The sequence below is a fragment of the Eschrichtius robustus genome, chromosome 9, assembly GCF_028021215.1.
Source record: "Eschrichtius robustus isolate mEscRob2 chromosome 9, mEscRob2.pri, whole genome shotgun sequence".
Classification (NCBI taxonomy): domain Eukaryota; kingdom Metazoa; phylum Chordata; class Mammalia; order Artiodactyla; family Eschrichtiidae; genus Eschrichtius; species Eschrichtius robustus.
This window is the reverse complement of record NC_090832.1, coordinates 5,369,544-5,390,140: the sequence shown is the minus strand read 5'-3', so window position 1 is coordinate 5,390,140 and position 20,597 is coordinate 5,369,544. Positions and strand designations below refer to the sequence as shown.

General features: G+C 43.3%; 1 protein-coding gene across 1 annotated transcript in view; it reads left to right on the top strand.

Moving 5' to 3' along the window:
* Positions 1 to 16,135, top strand: part of PACRG (parkin coregulated) — a 514,981-nt gene extending 498,846 nt beyond the window's left edge. Inside the window, exon 5 of the mRNA XM_068551104.1 lies at positions 15,682 to 16,135. Within this exon, the coding sequence (XP_068407205.1) occupies positions 15,682 to 15,842 (161 nt within the window). The 3' untranslated portion in view covers positions 15,843 to 16,135. The remainder of the gene's footprint in view (positions 1 to 15,681) is intronic.
* The last annotated feature ends 4,462 nt before the right edge of the window (positions 16,136 to 20,597 follow it).

The following is a 20,597-nucleotide window of genomic DNA, read 5'->3' as shown; positions in this document are numbered from 1 at the left end:
ACCTTGCAATAGCTCAGTGCCAATCAGGTTCAAAGTCCTTTTGTAATGTTTATTTTTACCTTAAAATCTGCTCTCGATGTAATATGCAACTTTCTTCCCACTAGAAAGCTTTGTTTTGTTTGTTAAGCTGAAATAAGATGTAAAGACATTTTTTTCCCTATTATTCACTAAAAAGGGCCCTCAGGTTAATCATCTGACCTCAAAACAAAATTGACACAACTGTGCTTATTTGTGCCTAAAAGAGATATCAGTGCACCCACTGAAATGCGTCTCCAGCCGGAGGTCACGGTTAAGGTTATTGGCATGGCTTTATGAGGAGGCTCGCCTTGCAGCTGTCTGCACTGTCCCTAGCCTGAAGATAAATAGCAGACTTCAGTTTCCACTGCTACTGGTCTTTTAACCTTCAGTAAGAACAAATGCTCTGGCTTAGCTCCGTCTGCATCCTCCAAGTCTGCCTCCCGAGACCTACCCAGCCTCCAGCTTGGGCTTCCTGGTGCCACTTTCATCCTTTGGGGGCTCCCCATATAGTAAAAAATGTAGAAATGCCAACACAAGTTTAAATCAATTGTAGTATATCACAAATTTAACATTTAACAAATTAACACTTTTCACACACAAACCAAAATAACAATGATTTTCTCATTTGTAAATAATCCAATTTGAAGTTAACCCCCAAAGCCTTGATTTAAGGCACATTGTCAGTGAGGGCTGACCAAACGGCCCTCGAGGTCGTGTCTGTGACTAGCCTGGTGGGTAACTGAGCCTGGTCCTTCATAGGATGACCTAGGAAGCAAGCCCTGGGTGGGTGGGCAGATGGATGGGCGATCACAAGGAAAGGGTGCAAAGAAGCTCTTCAGAAATCTAATCTTTATAAATGTCCCTCCTTCTGGAGGTGGCAATCAATTAAATCACTCAAAGTAATTTGTTGATGATGCGATTTCCCCTACATTTCTTAACACAATCCCTCAGATTCTTTCAATTCCCAGGGTACTACCGCCCTTGGACACCTCTAGAAGTTACAGTAACTCTTTTCAGGCCACCCTTTGCCCTCTGAAATAGTGCTGACTGAGTCAGGCAAAAGGAAATGAATGCCCGAGATTGAACTCCAGAGATCTGTCCACCCCCTAGCTTCCCAGGATGTTAGGAGACTTTGTCTTGTAAAAACTACCCGAAAAATAAATAGGCTAAAGAGAAGAACAAATCACTCTCATAAGGGGAAAAAAAACAATGTAGCAAAAAAAAAAAAAAAAAAAAAAAATGCATTGGAAAATATTAGCACTCCTTGGTAATTAGAAAAATACTAACGAAAGTAATCTTAAAGTAACATTTTATAGGTACTGAATTAACAAACAAAATTTAATTACATCCAGTGCTGTGATAAACAGGTAAGCTCCTGTGTTGCTGGTAACATTATAAGTTGGCATAACCTTTCTGAAAATCAATATGGAGATATATATATACACCAGTATATACCAATGACTACAAAACGTTCATATTCTTTGAAGCAGTAACCTCACTTCTGAGAACTGTTTCAGGGAAATAATAGAACTAAAAAAAAAAAAAAAAAGACTGAACGCACAAAGATGTTTATTGCATTGCTGTCTAAAGTTGTGAAAATCTGGAAGGAGACAATGTCCCTAACTAGAGGAGGATGGCTGCATACTTTACACTCCTTCAACCCCAGAGCTGTCGAGCAGTCATTAGAAATTACAGTTACGTGTAGTATCATCAGTGTTGAAAAGAATGACCGCGATAACCGGGTGAAACTGTGCTCTCTGATGACAACTTGTTCCAACCTCAAGGCCTTTCTTGCATTTTCTGTTCAGTGCGGCACGTCCTCCCCAGGCTGCTTGTTGCAAAGCTGCCGCCTTCTCAGCCTTTGGGGCTCAGTTTAGTTTTAATTTTCTCATCGAGACTGTCCTGTTCACCTGCCCAGGTGGTCCCTCCCAGCCCCTCTCTGCCACATCTCTTATTTTCGCTCCTTGCTAGAACCTCTCACTCTCTCAAGCACTCTTATTCCGTCGTTGGCTCATTGGGGTGTTAATATCTGCCTCTTCCTCCAGAACGTGAACACCCCGTTTACCCCTCTAGTTCTCCACTCTCTACCCTCAGCTACCAGAGCCCCACCCGGCTGATCTTCCTGAAATCATAGAACTTGGACAACTACATCCGAGTTCAAATTAGAACCCCGTTCCCGATTTCCTCCTTGGATTTACATTCCTCTTATCCTCAAGCTGGGAAGCAGTTTACAAACAACCGCTGCTCTGGGCCCATGGAAGTGGTGTGTGAGCCCCCGGCGGGCGGGCGGCCGTGGGGGGCAAGGAGCCTCTGCTCTGCCTCTGGTCCACCAGCTGCCCTCTCCCTTGCTGAGGGGCCCCGTCCACAGCCCGCACCCACGGACATACCCTGACCCGCAGCTGCGGCCGGCCCACAAGGAGGGAGAGAAGAGGACAGATTTGCTGTCATCCCAGGGCCCAGGAAGTTTGTCTGTCCACAAGCACCTTGAAGCCACACTCCCTTGGCTCCTGAAATCCCCACCATTAGAGCTGCTTCTGTGAGCCAAAGGTCTCTGTAAAAATATGAACAGCCAAGACACACGGAAGACCTTCAAATGCAAGAATGTAGGTCTTGTCCATAGAGGCATGTGGAGGGGCAGTGTTCCTCAGCGGATGGCATTCCCCGAGGCTGGAGCTAAAGGGGGTGATTTGTGTCGAGGCCGTGGCTGGTTGAAAGATGAGAACTCCCTAGGCCAGGTCTCTCCATCCACCTAGAGGTTTTTCCAGACTTAATACATCAGGTGCCAGGCTGACAGAAGGCAGCGAGTGTGCCTGCTTGCCAGGACATTTGTCCAGTTCACTCAGAGCTCTGAGTCTACTGTGCAAATGTCAGATTTGGGAGCCTGGCTAGGGGCAGGAGCTGAGGTCCACCAGCATCCCAAGGGGCCGAGGGTCATGATTTAAAGAGTCTAGGAGAGAGCTTGGGGGGGAGCTCAGAGGCCAAAGTAGCAACCTATGTGGTGAAGGAGGTGGATGGGGTGATTTTAGCTGCAATAGAAGAAGCAGGAGAACAAGGTTTCTAAACGTCCCCACCTCAGTTCTCTTCCTACAGGGACCAGACACGAGCTGGAACACTGCTCCCATTCTTCCTTCTGTTCTACTGTCACTTCTCCAGCTCAGCTCTTACCTTGTGATCAGAAATAGGCAAGGACACCTCCTCTCTCTTTCTCTCCTTCTCAATTCAGCTACTTGCTCAATATAAAATGGGAATTATAGGAATTATATGAATTACCTGAAGCAAAAGAGAGAGAAACAGGGCCGCCAGGGCTCAGATAGCCAAGGCTGAGTGCCATTTGCAGGAAGACAAGAACTGGTCTTTCCCCCGTTCATTTAGGCACCAATATATTAAACTCTACCCGGGGAGAAAGGGGACTGAGGGCAACTAGTGAGTGTAAGCTTATGCCATAAATCATTTGCTTCTAAAGCCCTGCAACCAAGAACCTTGATCATGTTGCAGACAGGGTCCAAGGAACCCATCTAGACCGGAGCAAACTACGCCCGTGTAACAAGTATCCCCAACAGGGCAGCTCTGTGTTCATGGTGAGTCCAGACAACTGACAGTAAACTCACTCTCCTGCAGGACTTGAAGCTAAAGCAGTTCCCCGCTGCTCCTTTTCTGGGGCTGTAGAGTGAACCCATTTTATAAAAGCAAAACCCTTACTCCATGGTATTCTGTGGGCTAGTCTTCCTGTCCTACCCAGAGGAGAGTTAAATCATAGGCAATCCACTGTTACCTGGAAGATGGGATACTGACATCACAGAAACTACAGTAATACTAATTGCTTGTTACATTCCTAAAGACATAACATATATTCTTTTATTTTATCCTTGCACCTCTCCTTCCAGGAAGGTATTATTACACCTGTTTCAGCCAGAGATTCAGTAAGAGGCTGAGGGCATATCCTTGTGCACATGGCCTCAACCCCTTGGGGAGGCTCTTGTTTGTTTCCAGTTGGCTTTGTTTGGACTCACCTACTCCCAAAAGCCTGATTAAGAGGAAAGTAATTGTGTGCACTAAACTGAGGAATTTTAAGAGATAAAAATGTAACACAGGCAAATAAACAGTCTTTATTCAAAAGTATCAAAAGTCAGCATATTTCACCTATCAGCATTTCCGACAAGCTTTAGTTTCAATTCATGTGCAAACCCGATTTTGCTGACGTGGCAAATTAAATGGCCACATTTTCATTGTGTCCCCATGATTTAGATACCTCTCTTTTTCTTAACACACAGCCAAAACTCTGATTGGACTTTAACAAAGCCCTGAACATTTGGAAAAATGGAGTCAGGCAAGCTCAGTATTTGCAGGTTGTGCTCTGCATTAACGTGCCTGGTGGCAGAGTGGATGTCTCCTGCCACATTGAACTAACCAACGTAGACACTGATGAAAGTTGGTAGTCAGAGCTTTGACAGATACTGCGAGGTTCTTTTAAACTGAGACAATTGTAAAAGGCTTTAACTCTGTCACTTATACAGCCGTTAACTCAGTTCAGCCCAGCAGATTGCTTTGATTTGTTCATTAAATATACTATTTTTGCGTTAATTGAGCTCATTTGATGAGAAAGATTTTCACTCGGTAAAATTTACAGCTAATGGCTTGGAAATCTATTAGATTTTGCACCCAATAATTCATCTTAGAATTTTCAAAGAGTAGCTAGTTTAAGCAAGCTGAGATAAATCGTAGATAATCGAGGAATCATCTGATATGCAGAAACGGGGTGATGTGTTTTTTCATTGTGAGCACCGTTAGTGACTTTATTTAATTATTTTCTGCAGTAGAACAAAGGGTACATCAAGGCCATGAAGGTCTTTTGTTTTGTGGCTCTGTGCCCCGCTGTGCAGGTTTTCATCTAAAATGATTTAACCAAACTTTGCTGTGATGGCGATCACCAGTGTGGACACACACAGGCTTCTGAGTTCTGAGTTCACTATAAAGATGAAAGTTCTAACAGAGATAATTTGAGAAGTACATCTCCCCATAGTTTACTGCATTTGCTGATAAAACTTGCTAGAAATCTGAGATTTCTTTTTTCGTTTTTGTACCTCAAATACAAAAAAGAATTTAGAATTTAAAATGGGTTGTATCATTAATATTTCTTGGAAATGAAAAGCCATGATAACAGCTGTCATTCTGGTCCATTTCTGAAAGTTTCCAGCATCAGTCTAAAAGCAGTAAAAGTATCTCCGATAGGTTTGCATCACCCCTGAAAGCAGCCATCAGTATTTCCTTTCCAACTGAAAACATTTCTTTGCCTGACTGAAAATTATCATGTAGCTGGGAAAGAAACGATATTAAGCAAAATTTAGATATTCAATGAAATAGGATAATCTGATTTTTTTTCATTCTGGAGAAGGAAAGCTTTCTCTTCTCAAATTTAAGGGTGATCCAAGTAAACTCCACTTTAAATCAAGGAGGATTTTGGAAAAGAGATGAGGCTATCTAACTACACCAACCCTCTATGTACGTATACTCAGCCTTTCTGAATCCACATAAATACTATCTACATGGATAAGAACTCACAAGTTTGTAAATAGTAAATAAAGAATAAGAATTGGGCAGACTGTGGGCACTACTTTTAACATACAATTTACTTAGAACTGAATTTGCTTATAACATATCTGGATTCAGCAAACACACAAAGCAGTAATTTATTCTTTCATTCATCCCTTTCACAAAGATTCGATTTGTATTTGATGCCAATGAACAAAGTTTATAGCATAAACCTATCCTTCAAGAGGTGGTAAAATGTAGGAAAACTAAGCAACATAAAGCACTTCTAAGGGTTCTAGAGTGACACGTACTTAAGGGAGGTGGAGATATTACTGACCATAGCTCTAGGAATTCAAAAGAAAGAAAGAAGATTGTGGAGTCAACTTCACAGAGGAAGTAAATCCCAAACTGGCCTTGAAAAGAAGTAAGGTGGGACTTATCAGAAGGGAGAGGGGAGCATAGTCCTATGGGGGTGTTTAAAGACATGAATGAAAATCGCACACATTGGGGCTAGGAAGAAATCCACGTCTGATTGGAGCAGAATGTCTCGTTGGGAAGGAGCAAAATATAAGATTGACTTCATAAGGGAGAGCAGAGAGAGAGGGTCCGGGTGTCAGGAACTTGAATTTGATCCATCATACAACGTGGAAATGTTGGTTATTAATCAGGAGAGAAGGTGACTAGGAAAATTAATCTGCAGGGTGAACCAGCAGGAGGAGAGTTTGAAAGACCAAACAGACTCTTAGCTACCACCCAGGGTGGGCCAGAGTAGCTCAGGAACTGGGTGTATTAAGCAGACCCACCGTGCACTGCATAACAGCAAGCTGGATACAGGGAAGGAGGAGCCGAAGATGGCGCTGATCTTCTGAGTCCAGACGCAGGGCTCCCGCTACCAGTAGAGTCAGCGCTTACCTCCGGGCGGGGGCGGGGCTGGGGCGGGGCGGGGGGGGGCGGCGCGGAGGAGTCACCTGAAGGCCTCCACACAGGCATTTGATTCCACTAAGTACTACTCAAGAATCCCAAGATACAGTTCCCTAAAGGAACACTAGAGACTTCCCTAGTCCTCATGGACCATGGGAACCTTGAACTTTGATTCATAAACTCCCCCGACATCTGTAGCTGGAATCTGGCTTTTTTCAAAGGATATAGAAAGACCATCCAGATACTTACAAGGTTCCTCCTTTTTACCTTCTCACCTTCTTCCTACTAGTCTGTAGTTACAGGTTTTCCCAACACCTCTGGTCTGACTCTACCAGGCATCCTTCTGCAAGTAACATAGGCATCCCTCAGGCTGCTTTTCTGTCTCGAGCACATAAAGCCTTATGATTTCCTCCTCTAGTAAGACTATATAACTAACACCTACAGATCTAGAAATAAGTCGTAAGTGCTCATAAAGAGTGGGAGGGATGGAATGTGAAGTTAATCCTAGAATTTCCCCATAGTCCTCCTGTATCATACGGCACTGAAAAAAAAGTCCTTGAAAGCAGCCAGCCTTGAGTTTGTCTTCCTGAACATATTTTGGTAAAGGATGTCATTATTTCAAGGACTTATAAAGAAGGAAAGATAGCATAATAGTCTGTATCATAAAAATGAAGCCAAGATGAACAGTTTGCTGCCCTGTGAAACACAAATTGATTGCTTGCAGTGAGTAGAATATCTCCCCCGACATTTATTCACCTAGACCCTCTCTCCTGATGCCATTCCTTCTCTACAGGGTTAAAGTTCTTCTAGAGTTAGAAAGGCCAAGTTCCTGCTCCCTGCGCACTGCCCATGTTGGCATAGGACGCTTAGACCTCTCTTCTGGATCTTCCTATCACCCTCCTCATTGTACTCCAGCATATGCCACCCACCATTTCTTTCTCAGCATCCCAGAATCATGTAGTGCTTGTGTCACTTTACTAAGTGATTCCACCTCCTAAACCTCAGTGTGCTCCCTGTGCTGAGACGGTAATAGTATCTAGCTCATAGGGCTATTCTTAGCTTTAAATGGCATTATGCTAGTATTATTGTTGTTATTATTACTCCACCATGAGATAAGCCAGCAGGAAATAGATTTAGGACAAGAGCTGGACTTAGAACTCTCTGCTCCTTTTCTGCTGAATGTTCACTGAATGTGCATTGAATCACGTGGACCAACAAGAAAAGAGATACACTTCTACTTCACAACACGGAATACAGTTTAATTCAATGGCAACTGAATCTATAGTTGTAATTATCCTGTAGAGGGATAAATTGGTGAACCCACCTATTTTTCTCAGTATAACTTCCAAGTCAAATTGTCAATAATCAGAGATGAACCTAACTTGCTTTTTTGTAGTCTTGACCAAATCACTGTCAACTGAATATATTTAGAAAACCAACCCATACATTTGGTCTTTATTCTAGTAAATCAAAATCTACATAGACTTATTGAAGTAGCAGAATGGAATAAATTTTGGTAGTGTGTCAACAAATAATTTGAGTTTTTGACAGTGTTCTCTTTCTAAACTAGAACTAACTATATAAACCTTGGTCCTTTGGGTTTTTTTAGAACTTGATTTGAAAGCTGAATTTGATGCTTATGAGATCTGTGACTTACTTTGAAGAATTACACAGATGCTTTGTGATTATCTTTTCAGTTGAAATACTGTGCATCCATCCTTTCCAAAAGCTTATTCCAAAGTTGTGTTGTGATATTATATAATGTAATGTTAGGATGAGCAGAGATCACCCAAAGTTCAGTCCCTTCTTTCTACAGGGAAGGTAACTGAGATTCAGAGAAATTAAGTAACCTGTCCATAGTTAACCATCTAGTAAGTTACGGAACATTGCAGCTACTAAGGTTTGAAAAATTATATGGCAAGTTATTTGCCTTTAAAGTTCAATGTTACTTCCACTATATCACTACACCCCGCTGTTATCCTTGTTCATTTCCTACAGAACAAGTCTACTTTGGCATTGCAAAACGGCAGTTGTTTGTTTAGAAATCTTCATTGTCTGTCTCAAGGAACATTTAAATATCTAATTGACAATTGGGCCAAGATCCATGATATCTTTAGTTTCACAAGTGATCAGCGCCCCCATTCAGAGATGAAAACCTTTCCTTGAGCTTTCTAAACTATGATGGCTTAGGAACCTCTTGCTTTAGTCACCCAGCTCCAGCGTCAAAAGGTGAGGGAGAGAGACAGACATCCAGCTGGGAATCGAGGTCTTGCTGCAAAGCTTTTATCTTCAGAGGAAAGAAATCTTATGAATTTCATTAATGTCAACAAGATCTGAGGAGATTTGGAGTGTTTAAGCCTTTGGGCATCTCTAGCATGACATATGCTCTGGTTATTATAAGTTTTTGGTTGCAAAACCATTGCAACTTTGATTCACACCCGCCATGAACCAACAACACTCTAGAAATATCCATTGTACAGTCAGACTTAAGGGTATGTTGAAAACAATCACTTTCCAAGAGAATATGAAGTTAGCCAAGGAAGCCGTGGCTAAGCTTGGGCCAAACAGGGAAACACCCAGAATTCTGAATAGGGTGACACATGTTATCACTAAGGAAAAAAAAAAAAAAGATGAGTGTCTTCAAAGTAACATAGCAAAGCTAAAAAAAGAAAGTGAAAGAAACATTTCTTTAGGATTCTAAAAGCAGATAACCTCAAAACATCTTCCCAAAAGGCTTCTTCTCTTATTCAGTGTAGAAAAATGAAATTTCTCCTAGTTTGTCTTCCCCTCTTCCCTTCCTCTTCCATTCCCTCATCTCCAGAAAGGATCAGACTGGAATTTACAATTGTTTCCACTGTAATTTTCCAAACTTTATGGGAGAAAGCCCTTTTATTCCAAAACAGGTAACACTATTTCTATAAATTGGGTTCAAGCTAACCCCAAATAAACAAGATATTTCTGGCAAAACAAATGTTGACAATATAATCTAGGTCTTGAAATGAAAAACTCCTTAAAAGACAAAATAGATGTCTCTTCTCTCCCTTTCTTAATTCAAATTAAAAAGCAAAAACCTCAAAACAACCATTTATAAACTCATATGAGTTATCTTTTTAATGAAATCTTTTTCGATGATAAGAGTCATCTTTTTAATAAATATCTGTTGGAAAATATTAGTTTTATTCCACTACAACTAACGTTTCTGCTTAAATACCAATTAGTGCGAACAGGGAATTACTGTTTGAGGTCATCTCCAGCTTGTAACTGTTAAATCCACTGAGCCCAAAATTGAAATTTTGTTCAGAATCATCCAACAGAACATCTGTGCTGGTTTAATGTCATCAAGAAACATCTTATCACAATAATATTTGCAGTAGGTTCCACACACACACCCTGCTGAGACCTGAGCCCAGGCCCCAAGGGCTCACTCTCTCTCCAGAGCAGATGACGTCATTGAGACCCAGGCAGAAGGAAAGCAGCTTTAGCTGTGGCTGAAGCCGGCACTGGTTACAGGTCTTGACAGGTAAAATTCCTTTCAGTTGAGCTTTAAAGCTTTTGAAATGTTTTAGTTGAACATTTGAGCAACCAAAAAAAAAAAAAGTCTTCTCTGATCCAGAAGGAATTGGTTTAGTTTCTTCTGTTAGTACTTTTTAAAATTCCACTCAGCATTGCTTCAGGGAGGTTGTCCAGCCCCCCACCCCCCACCCCGGGCACACAAGGAAGGGCCAGAGTTCTTGCCTTGTGCTGAGCTCGCCAGCATCTCACCTGGGGAAATGGTAGACAGGCGTGTTGTCTGCAAGTCGCGTTATATCCGTGGATGCTTTCATACTGAGAAAAGCTTCAGGCTGGACTTGGCCTGGATTCACGTTCACATACCGTGTATGCAAAGTGGCCACGCACACATGGCCAGAGAAGGAAGCGGTAGACCAAAGGAGGGCGCAGCCAAACCACGGCCAGTCGGCAGCCATTTATTTCAAAGCCTTGTTTTACGACTGTAATTTAGCCTTTGGTGCGCTGAGAGAATCACTCTGCCCGGCTCACTGTCTGGTGCTGTCAAAGGCTGAGGTGAATGTTGTTCCATCGTTTTAATCATCTTTTTATTTGTCTGAGGTCTTTGCTACTTTCCACAGTTATTTCAAGTGCTCTTGTACACTTAAGAGGTGACACAAACCGTTGCTGTCACTGAGCGTGGCAAGTTACATCATAAATTAGAGCTTCCAAAAGTTAGTAGTGTGAAGAAAGATTGGTAATGGTAGTCTGGACATCATTTGAGTCATTGCTTATCATTTCCTGATTCACTCTGGTGGTTTTTAATTGAGTTTCCCAAGCTAGTGTTTTCTTTAGGAGTGTTTGGTTCATGGCTCTGCAAAGCAGCCAAGTCATGAGCAATTTCAGGATGACAGGTGGCAGTGGGCACGATGCCTTCCTTCCTGCCGACCCACTGCCTCTCCATCGTGTGGTCGTGCTTAGCCTGTCCTGCTGCTGCTTCAGCCAGGAGCCTGCAAAACTAATGGAAGTTTTCCCCAAGTTGTGCCTGCTGCTTTTCTTAGTCATGACCAGAAAGCATAGGTAGAGTCTATAAATTATTTCATTCATCGGTACCAAATGAGTAATACTTCAGGTATGTTGAATAAGCAACCCGAGGTAAGCATTTATGTGTTTTCTATTTCCGATGCCTTAAATAATGCTTTCATTTCCCAATAACTTCTTTGTGTATTACTGTTCATATAACAATATCTATACACTTAACATTGAAGAGTATTGACCAAAAAAACACTAGAGTCAGAAAAATCCAAATGTGAATGTAACTCTCCTTGAGCCTCTTATGGCCGTCCATACATCCTTTCACTGCTCTTCCTGTTTTCAGATAAGGGGACTCAAGTGTCTGACTAAAACACACAGATAAGCCTTCTCTCAGGACACAGTTTCCAGTGGGAACCCAAGGAACAGGAGAGAGGCCTATGGCGCCGGGGCTCTGCAGTCAGGGTGCGCGGCCCACACTGACTCTCATAGGGCGTGCACGGGACCTACAGGGACTGTGGCCAGCTAGGCTCCCCCAGGTAGATGAGAAGCTCCCCAAAGGCAAGAGCTTTTTTTTTTTCCATCTTGCATCACCCTGCAGGGCCTAGTCTTCCGCTGTCTACAGAGAGAACATCACTCTTTGGTATGGCCAAAGGTGCCATTGACACCGACCTCAGCACTAACTTGGGAAGACCTTGCTCTGGCCACCAAAAGTTTCCTTTTCCCCACTTTGCTTTTTTTTTTTTTCATTTTTTCCTGTAATAGTGGTAACTGAAGAAAGGAAAAGAATAAAGCTTCTACACAGTCTAGAAACTGTAAAAATGCTAAGAGACTCTTCCATCGAAATCCCACAAGACACGTGTCTGCAGCTGGTCCATGTCCGCTGCCTCGTAGATACGTATCTGTGTGAAATGTCAGTGCATCTGATGCAGCCTCCCTTTGGATGGCCTTGGTGGTGAGGTGTCACGATCGTCACTTCCCAGTCACGAGCTGAGTTCATTCACTGAGAGCACGCCATTGACCGACGCCAAGACTGGGATACGCACGTCCCAATTCTGACCAAAGCGGCATCTAGAAAGAGAAAGCAACCAGGTTAGGACTGTCTAAAGGGGGCTAGATAGAAAAGGAGGCTGTGTGTGCTTAAACGTATTACCTACATAATCAAAAACAACTTCAACATTCAGAATAACAAGTATACTTAAAATAATCCCTAACCAAGAAGGACTTTCAAACAGTAGTTGCCCACCTCCTGCACACAAGGACCTCTAAGAAGAGAAACCAGATCCCTTGTTCTAGTCTATTTGCGTGTTATCCCTTTAGAAATGCAAAGTCTGGTTTAAACCGTTGTTATACTCCTATTTGTTTGGTTATAAATAAAACATATCTTTTCCATCCTCAATGTATCTTTCCAGCTGCTGGACATAAAATAGACTCCTAGCTTCCTGAATTGAAATGTCATCTTCCTAATCAGAATTGACAATTGTACATAACCATCTGGGTTTTTTTTTTTTTTTTTAAAGCATCCTATTCTCACAAGTTTGTTTTCCAACCGTGTCATATGTATCTTAAATGGTGAGCTCAAGCTAATCACCTCAAGCTCAGATTCTAAAAAAACCTGACAATATAGCAGTTTTGAAATGGAGACCACACCGCTCACCTGCCCCCCAACATGGCTTGACACTAAACTGTGCCCGGTCATCGTTTCAGCACCCAAAAGAAGGGATGTGCGCCTTTGTTGGGCTTTTTTTCTACCCCAGTGATACACATTCTGCAACCACAAAATATTCCAACTCCAACTCCCTTTTTGAATAAGCAACTGTTATTCTGTTCTGTTCTTTTTATCATTTGCTTTATACACTGTTGGGAAACAAAAAAGCTACATAGTTTACTTACTCCTACAGTTAAATACTTTTAAAAAGTAAGAATAGGTTATTATTGAAATAAAGTGTTGCTTGTCATTATAGCATTCTGGAAGGCAGTGGGGAAAACAGGGTGTGTTAAGCTTTCCATTGTGTGCAGACTTTCCACCCCCCTCTGCCCCCATCAGGAAAATATGTCTGTCCCGTGATCTATTCAGTTCTTGACCTTTTGACTAGTATGCCAACAAAAGGCACCATTTATTAGTGATTAATTTACGTATCTTTGTCCATCAGTAACTGGATCAAGGCTGTCACAACTGGGCACCATCACCAATTACATTTTCCACGTGCCCCCAGGGTGTTTGCGCCATGGGCTCGGCTGGCCATGCAAACCTGGGTCCTGCCGGCTCCTCCCTAAGTGCACCTCTTTCTTGAGCAGGAGGAATTTATCAGGAATGTCCTCTGGAGGGAAGAAGCCCTCAAAGGCCCGCCAGACCCTCTCACTGGACCTCCTTCACGGTTCCGATCGGAATCCTGGGATGTTGTTCCTCACATGTACCTTCCTTACGGGTCTCCCTTGTCACACGCGCTATCTGTCTCTGTCCCTGCTGCACCTGTTTTGGACTGTGTTGCTTTGGCCCTCCCCTCTTTGGGACCTTCTTCCTTAGCATCTTTTCTTTACACCTGTAACACGCCTGACCGACCCTCCCCCCCCCCCCACACACACGTATACACACACACACACACGTATATACACACACACACACACACACACACACACAAGCTTCCTCCCCCTTCTCTCTTAATTTGACCCAAGACCTTCTCCTGTTGGAAAGCCCTCCACGTGGATGGATGCTACGTTGTCCTCCCTGGTGGGTGACCCCAACTGCACTGACTCTCTTCTCAGACCACCCTGTAAATCTTTAAAAAAAAAAAACAAAACAACCTATTTCATTTGTGTGTATTTGTCTCTCTCTCTATATTTTTAAGTTTACCTTTAGCTCAAAAACAACAGGGCAAGAACCCTTTTGGTCAAATGTCTTATCTCTTATTTGTCCTGTACAAGTATCATGTATGAATATTTTAGATGATCAGCTACTCTGTAAATCAAGCTTTGACTTCAATCCAGCTTTCCCCATCATAGCAGAAAGGCTTCCACCATGAGAAAGGAAAAGTCCACCTAATTGCAATGGCTTTGCATTGTAAGTTCATTGGTTATGAAAAACTGATACGCACTGTGGCTGTGTGACTCATAGTCTTTCTCTTTCTGAAAATTAGTAATATTTCTGCCTGCCTTCACCCCCCACCAGAAGAAACCAGTCAGGAGAGCCATGTCTTTTCTCTGTGCTACAGAAGACAGTGATATTTCTTTAACAAGCCTCTGGGAAAATCAAGCAAAAAACCTGCTTATCTATGCTGTGTGCGATTGTAATTGTTACCTTTATTACTGGTCTGAACCATTACTCCATCTTTTTTAAAATGTTCAAAACAACTGGGGAAAAAAACTTTGAAATACCGTTTTTCCCTCTATTATTTTCACATTCAAGCAAGATAAGCATATGGAGCTATATTGAAATCTGAATAAAGTAAACACTTTGATCTGGTAAAGTGCGCATTTTCAAGCTGCAGCTGCTCGCCCTGTAGCATCGCATGGCCTGAGCCTTCAGGCCGTTTATCCTGAGGCCTCCCGGGCCTCTCAGCCCACCCTGTGGCCCTTTCCTTTCATCGCAGGTCAGGTGGGGTAACGTCAGCAGAGGCACAGACGTGACTCGCTTACTGGGAGAATAAACGGTGTTGAAACCCTTAGAAGTCTGGGCGGGAAATGCAACTTACATGCATGTAATGACTATTATTCGAGAAAATTGTGGAATTTTTATATTCTGGATTGAAGTAGAGGGTCTCCCATTTTGGGCTGACCCCACGCACTTGGGTAACCTCACAGGTGGAGTGGAATCAGATACTTCTTATCCAAATGGTTTGAGACCGGGCTGTGTACGGTGAAGCACGTCAGACCCAGGTTCCCCCAACCAGGCCGTCGAAGGCCAAGCCTAGGAACCCCTCCCCTCAGAGTCTGAGAGGCAGCTGAGGGGTCACTCAAGGCTCTGGGAGACGAGGCCTCGGGAGAGGCTCTGGGAGAGGTGCCCCCCTGGGTGGACCGCCTGCCTGGACTTAGACTCTAAAACTATCAGTGGCACCAACCTCTATGAAGCCGTAACGATGACTGTCATCCAAGCATTCAGGGACGGGTCAGCAGCAGCCACGGCAGGAAAGGCTGTTTCCTCCTCCCCACCTGCATCCGGAGTGATGGGGGTGCCGTCAGAGGGCTGCACACCTGGGCTAGTGATACCTGGAGGAGAAGGAGCTCATCCCACGTACAGAAGCCACGGACATGGGCAGGGGCTAAGCCCCTCACTCCAAAGTATGTCCATTTGAAGTCACACAGAGCCAGCACCCTAACCTGATGATGGACGGTTCCCTCTAAATATGCCATCTTGGGATTCTGAAGAAGTCAAGGTCCAAGAGAACACTCTCGATGTAATTGCCAGATTTAAGAAAGAGATTCCCTGACTTGTGGACTGTTGTGTAACCATGATCACCTCACTTTCATTTACTCTCTGATTTCTTTAGTTTAGATGAATTTTCATCAGCTCCATTCTAGGACTTTGTATTTTTGTATATCTGTCACCAGTCCTAAAACTCTACAGGATCGTGTAAAAATGTTAATTGCTTGCGTCTCATGACAAGCATTCAGAGAAAAATGCCTAGACACGTGTGTAGGACTTTTTGGGGAAATGCAGTGAAATAACGGGCCTCTTTGTGTGTTTGCATGACCCAGTAAACTCCGGGGACGGCATCGACTACAGCCAGCAGAAGCGGGAGAACATCGGTGACCTGATCCAGGAGACGCTGGAGGCCTTCGAGCGCTCCGGAGGAGAAGATGCCTTCATCAACATCAAGTACATGGTCCCTACCTATGAGTCGTGCTTGCTAAATTAGCAGTGGGAACAGCTGGGATTCGAGGAAGGCTTCTCCTAGCCTTCTGATCATCTGTCTCTGCTGCTGTTAGTATCTCATTATCTGTGACTTCTACGGCTTACTTTTCTACAGCTGCTAAAATAGTGGCTCATGGGCCATTGGACTTGTAGCCCTATTGAGAGCAAGGCTTTCCAATACACAAATAGTGCCTGTTTCTTAGATTACAATAGTGTACTGTGCTTATTTGTTCTAGGAGAAGAATTGCTTCTTTATACAGTTAGGAAAGAAGCAGGAGTCCGAGTTAAACCTTCAGCTGTATAGACAATAAAACTGCAATTTTCATACGCAATTCAGCAGTTGTGTCTGCCTGCCCTGAGGGTGGTGTCAAAGGTTGGAAGGGAAGCGTTGGTGCTGACTGCTTAACAGGTGTTGGTCGTGGACGACAAGCACCCGTTCAGCAGCAGCTGTGCAGAACAGTGTGCTTTGACAGCCAACTAAACTGTGGAATCGATATTCCCATTACAGCAGGACAGTTTTGCCACCCGTTATGAACCTCAGCTGTAAAAATAATTGATGCTTCTAGCCCACTGGTGATCTGGGTTTGCAGGGGCTTTCCAGTTTATATTGGGAGGGGACAGGGAGGGAGGGAGGGGGAAGGTTAGGTGTGAAATGCAACATGGCAAACGTGATTGTTTTTAAAAAAGCTAGTTTGCATCTTTGTCCCTCTGTATTATGACATCCTGCATCTCAGGACCCCGGTGTTACTGACAAAATGCTACCCAGCAGTTTGTTGAGGGCTTTCAATCATTTTTGAAAATGACTTATAAGCACCTTAATGATCGCCCCTTGAAACAAATCATATTCTTTTCTTGGCAATTCTCCTCTCCTTGGCCCCCTCCCACGGGCGTGCTGGATGGGTTCTCATTGCACCTCTGGGTGGGTCTGATGGCACTGTTTTGGAATTTTATTGAAACCAAAAGAAAAAAGACAAAAGACATGCACTTTTTCATTCAACTGGGAAAGAAAAAAGGTGTCCGAAGAGAAGAGCAAGTGTAAGGTGCCAGCCCTGACAAGGGCCCTGCAGGCGTGTGGGGCGGTGAGCTCGGGGCATTTGAAAATCAGCCCCGAAATCTTCAGAACGATGGACCCCTGGCTCTGCACACCTGAGAAATGCTGTAACTGCCCAGAAATGCATAGCCTCAAGTGTCTCATTCTGTAGCAAAGTGCAGCTTCTGCACAAAAGTGAAGAAATGAAATGTGTTCCCCTGGGAAACGGACCCTTTGCCTCGAGATTGTTGTCACTAATTATTTAAGACACAAGTTTCCAAAGGCAAACACCGAGTTTGAAAACTGGTTCATTATTCATCTTCCCTGATGACGGGCTCAGCATATGAAACCTAGCAACCAGGAGCTACCTCCTAGTTTCCGGAAGCAGTTTTTAGGATAAACGGAGATGCGTAACCGGGTAAGAAAAATTGGCTTTCGTGTATAATACTTTGAAAAGACAGAGCTAGAAGCAGACATGGACAGGTTAAGACAGGTTTTTTTCTCCAAACTCTGATGTTCAATTGTACCCATCAGCTGCCGTCCTGGCATCAGTGATGTGTTCGAAGTGACCCCGAAGTCCATGATACTATTTGTTAGAAAGACACTGGCTGTTAGTGCCTTTGAATGTTCCTACCAGAATTTCCTCCACTGCTCTGTTGGGACTCAGAAGCAAGCCTGGCCTCTTACTTTCTGTCCTGCTTGTGAAAATCATCTGGTGTAGTAACAAGGAGACCCACCTGCCACTGAGCCAAGAGCCCTAACTCTGGCGTGGAATTAAAACATTGGGGTTCCTTTCCCGGCCCTGTCACTTATCAGCTGTCCTGCCTTTGGGCAAGTTATTTAACCTCTCTGAGCCTCTGGTTTCCTCAGCTGTAAAGTGGAGATTCTAACCTGTAGGAATATTCTAAGGACTAGAGGTGATTTTTGTGAAGTACCTAGCATAGTTTCTTATATCTGTTGGCCTTTTATTTCAAAGAAACAACGTTTGAATAATGACTAACTTCTACCCCAGCAAAGCAATATATATGTGGAAGGTCCTCAGACAATATGGGGCTTCCTACCTGGCAATGGTGAGTTCTTCGTAATAAGAAAATAATTTTGCCGAAAACCGAAATAACTATAAAGATCGCACAATGTTCTCTGGAGATTTTTTTTTAATGCATTGTCTTTTTAGTATAGAAATGGGAGTGACTGCTTTTTCTGACTGTCACCTCTGCCCCATGTTTAACCAAAGGAGGTGATTTCCCTGTTCCTAGGGACACACAGAAAACAGAGAAAAAGTCACCCGGGAGCAGGAGAGTGGATGGTGGTGAAGGGGTAGAGGGTCCCAGCTACCCCGGGAAGTGTTCCCTCCCCTCCGTGGCCGGCACAGGTCAGCGGGTGGGCGAAGGCATCTCATACAACGCGAGCTGGTGGCAGAGCTCAGAGCTCGGGAAATCCCTGAGCAAATGCCCTCGATGGTGGAAAGTCATCACCAGACTGCAAAACAGAGGGATCACGGAAAAAGCCAATCAGGAAAAGGAAATCAAACACAGCCGAAGAAGAAGTGTTCATGAATGAAGAGATTGAGGAGGCGTATAATGGGAACTTCAGAAGTGTGCAAAAATGTAAAAGGCTGTGAAAAGTAGGAAGCTGAAAGCCCCCAGCAGCTTCTCAAGGGGGGAGACAGTCTATCTGTTGAAGAAAAACAATTGCCTAGAACACTGTGCCTCCTGAGGATTCAGGAGACGGTGAGCTGAACGAGGAAGCTGAAGGTGAAATGTGCGAGGTAGGATGCGCCTCTCGGAAGAAGTTAGTCCACGGGGCCCGCTGACACCTTCCAAAGGGAGGTTTTCTCGAGAGGCTGGCAGGATAATCAGGCTGCCCCCTGAGAGCTCTCGCCCTCCCCAGCTTATTGTCTGGCCCATCGGAAATAAGCACAAGTTAAAGCATGGTGAACATGAGAGCGTCCCTTTGGTTTACAATGTAGAGGGCAGATGGCTCTGAGGTCACTTACGGCAGGTCCCGAGGGTAACCTGGCCAAGCAGGAGGGACTAGCGTCCAAGAGAGCCTCTCACGAACATTGGAATGTGACTGTGGGAGATCGAAAACCAAGGTACCTTACAAAGTAACAGGTAAACACAGATTTGAGCAGATGCTGCAAAGTTTAGGTAATACCCAGCAGATGTAGAGGAAACAAAGTATTGAGTTCCAGCTACAAATAAGAGCTAAATATTGCATCGTCATGATAGGTGAGAACATGTGATCTCTCTCTTGATTTGAACTAATAAAGCTATTATGCCAACAAACAGGTTAAGAAAATGTGACATAGTAAAGACTTTGGAATTGTAAGTTGTAAGACAGTAAATAAACTGAATTGCATTTTTAAAAAGGTCTTCTCCTTTCCCAGTTTAACCAAGGAGGTGAAATACTTGTATACTGAAAACTACAAGACATTAATAAAAGACATTGAGGAAGACACAAAAATATTGGGAAAGATATTTCATGTTCATGGATTGGAAGAACCAATATTGTTAAAATACCCACACTACTCAAAGCAATCGACAGATTCAGTGCAATCCCTATCAAAATTCCAGTGGCATTTTTCATAGAAATAGGACAAATAATCCTAAAATTTGTATGGAACCGCAAACGACCCCAAATAGCCAAAGCAATCTTGAGAAAGAAGAACAAAGCTGGAGGCATCATGCTCCCTGATTTCAGACTATATTGCAAAGCTATAGTAATTAAAATAGTTGCTTGGCAGAAAAAACAGACACAGAGATCAGCGGAAGAGAATAGAGAGCCCAGAAATAAACCCACACATAAGTTATATATATATATATATATATATATATATATATATATATATATATATATATATATATACTCGTACATATACACAAATATAAATGTGTGTGTGTGTATATATATATATATATATATATACACACACACACACACACACACACAAAATTCAGCCGTAAGAAATAATGAAATCCTGCCATTTGTGACAACATGCATGGACCTCAGGGACACTGTGCTCAGTGAAATAAGTCAGACAGAGAAAGACAAATACCACATGATCTCTCTTGCACGTGGAATCTAAAAACCAAAAAAACAAACAAACAACAAAAAAACCAAGCTCATAGATACAAAGAGCCAGAGTTGGGGGGTGGGGTGGGAGAAATGGGTAAAGGGGGTCAAAAGGTAAAAAGAAAAAGAAAAGGTCAACTATCACTACTATCACCACACTGCTACACCACCACCATCACTAAACCCTGCCAGCACCACTACGGAGGCTTTTGGGGCTGGTTTAATATCTACAATAACAATTACGAGATTTTTAAAACTACATTGTTTTACTAGCATGAAAATAGGAATGGCCTGCTTTTTCTAACTGTCATCTCTACCCTGGGTTTGTCTTTACTTCTCCCAAATAATTTCTGATTAACTAAAAGAGAAAGGAGAATCTTCCCAGGTTTCGGAACTCTGAGTGAGACATTGGCTTCTTTCACCTGCTACATTTTTACCTTGAAACTCCCTTCCTAAGGTATCCAAGGGAACGCAACGATGCCAAGTGGGAAACATCAAGCACTGGTGTAGGAAGCAAGGGTTTTTGTCTGTCTGTCTGTCTGTTTATGACTGCGTTCAATTTCTTGAAGACACCGTCCAGGGGGCGAGTTAGCCCAGGGAAGAAATAGAGGGGCTCTGGATGTGAGGGTGGATCCCAGGAGGGTCTGGGTCGGA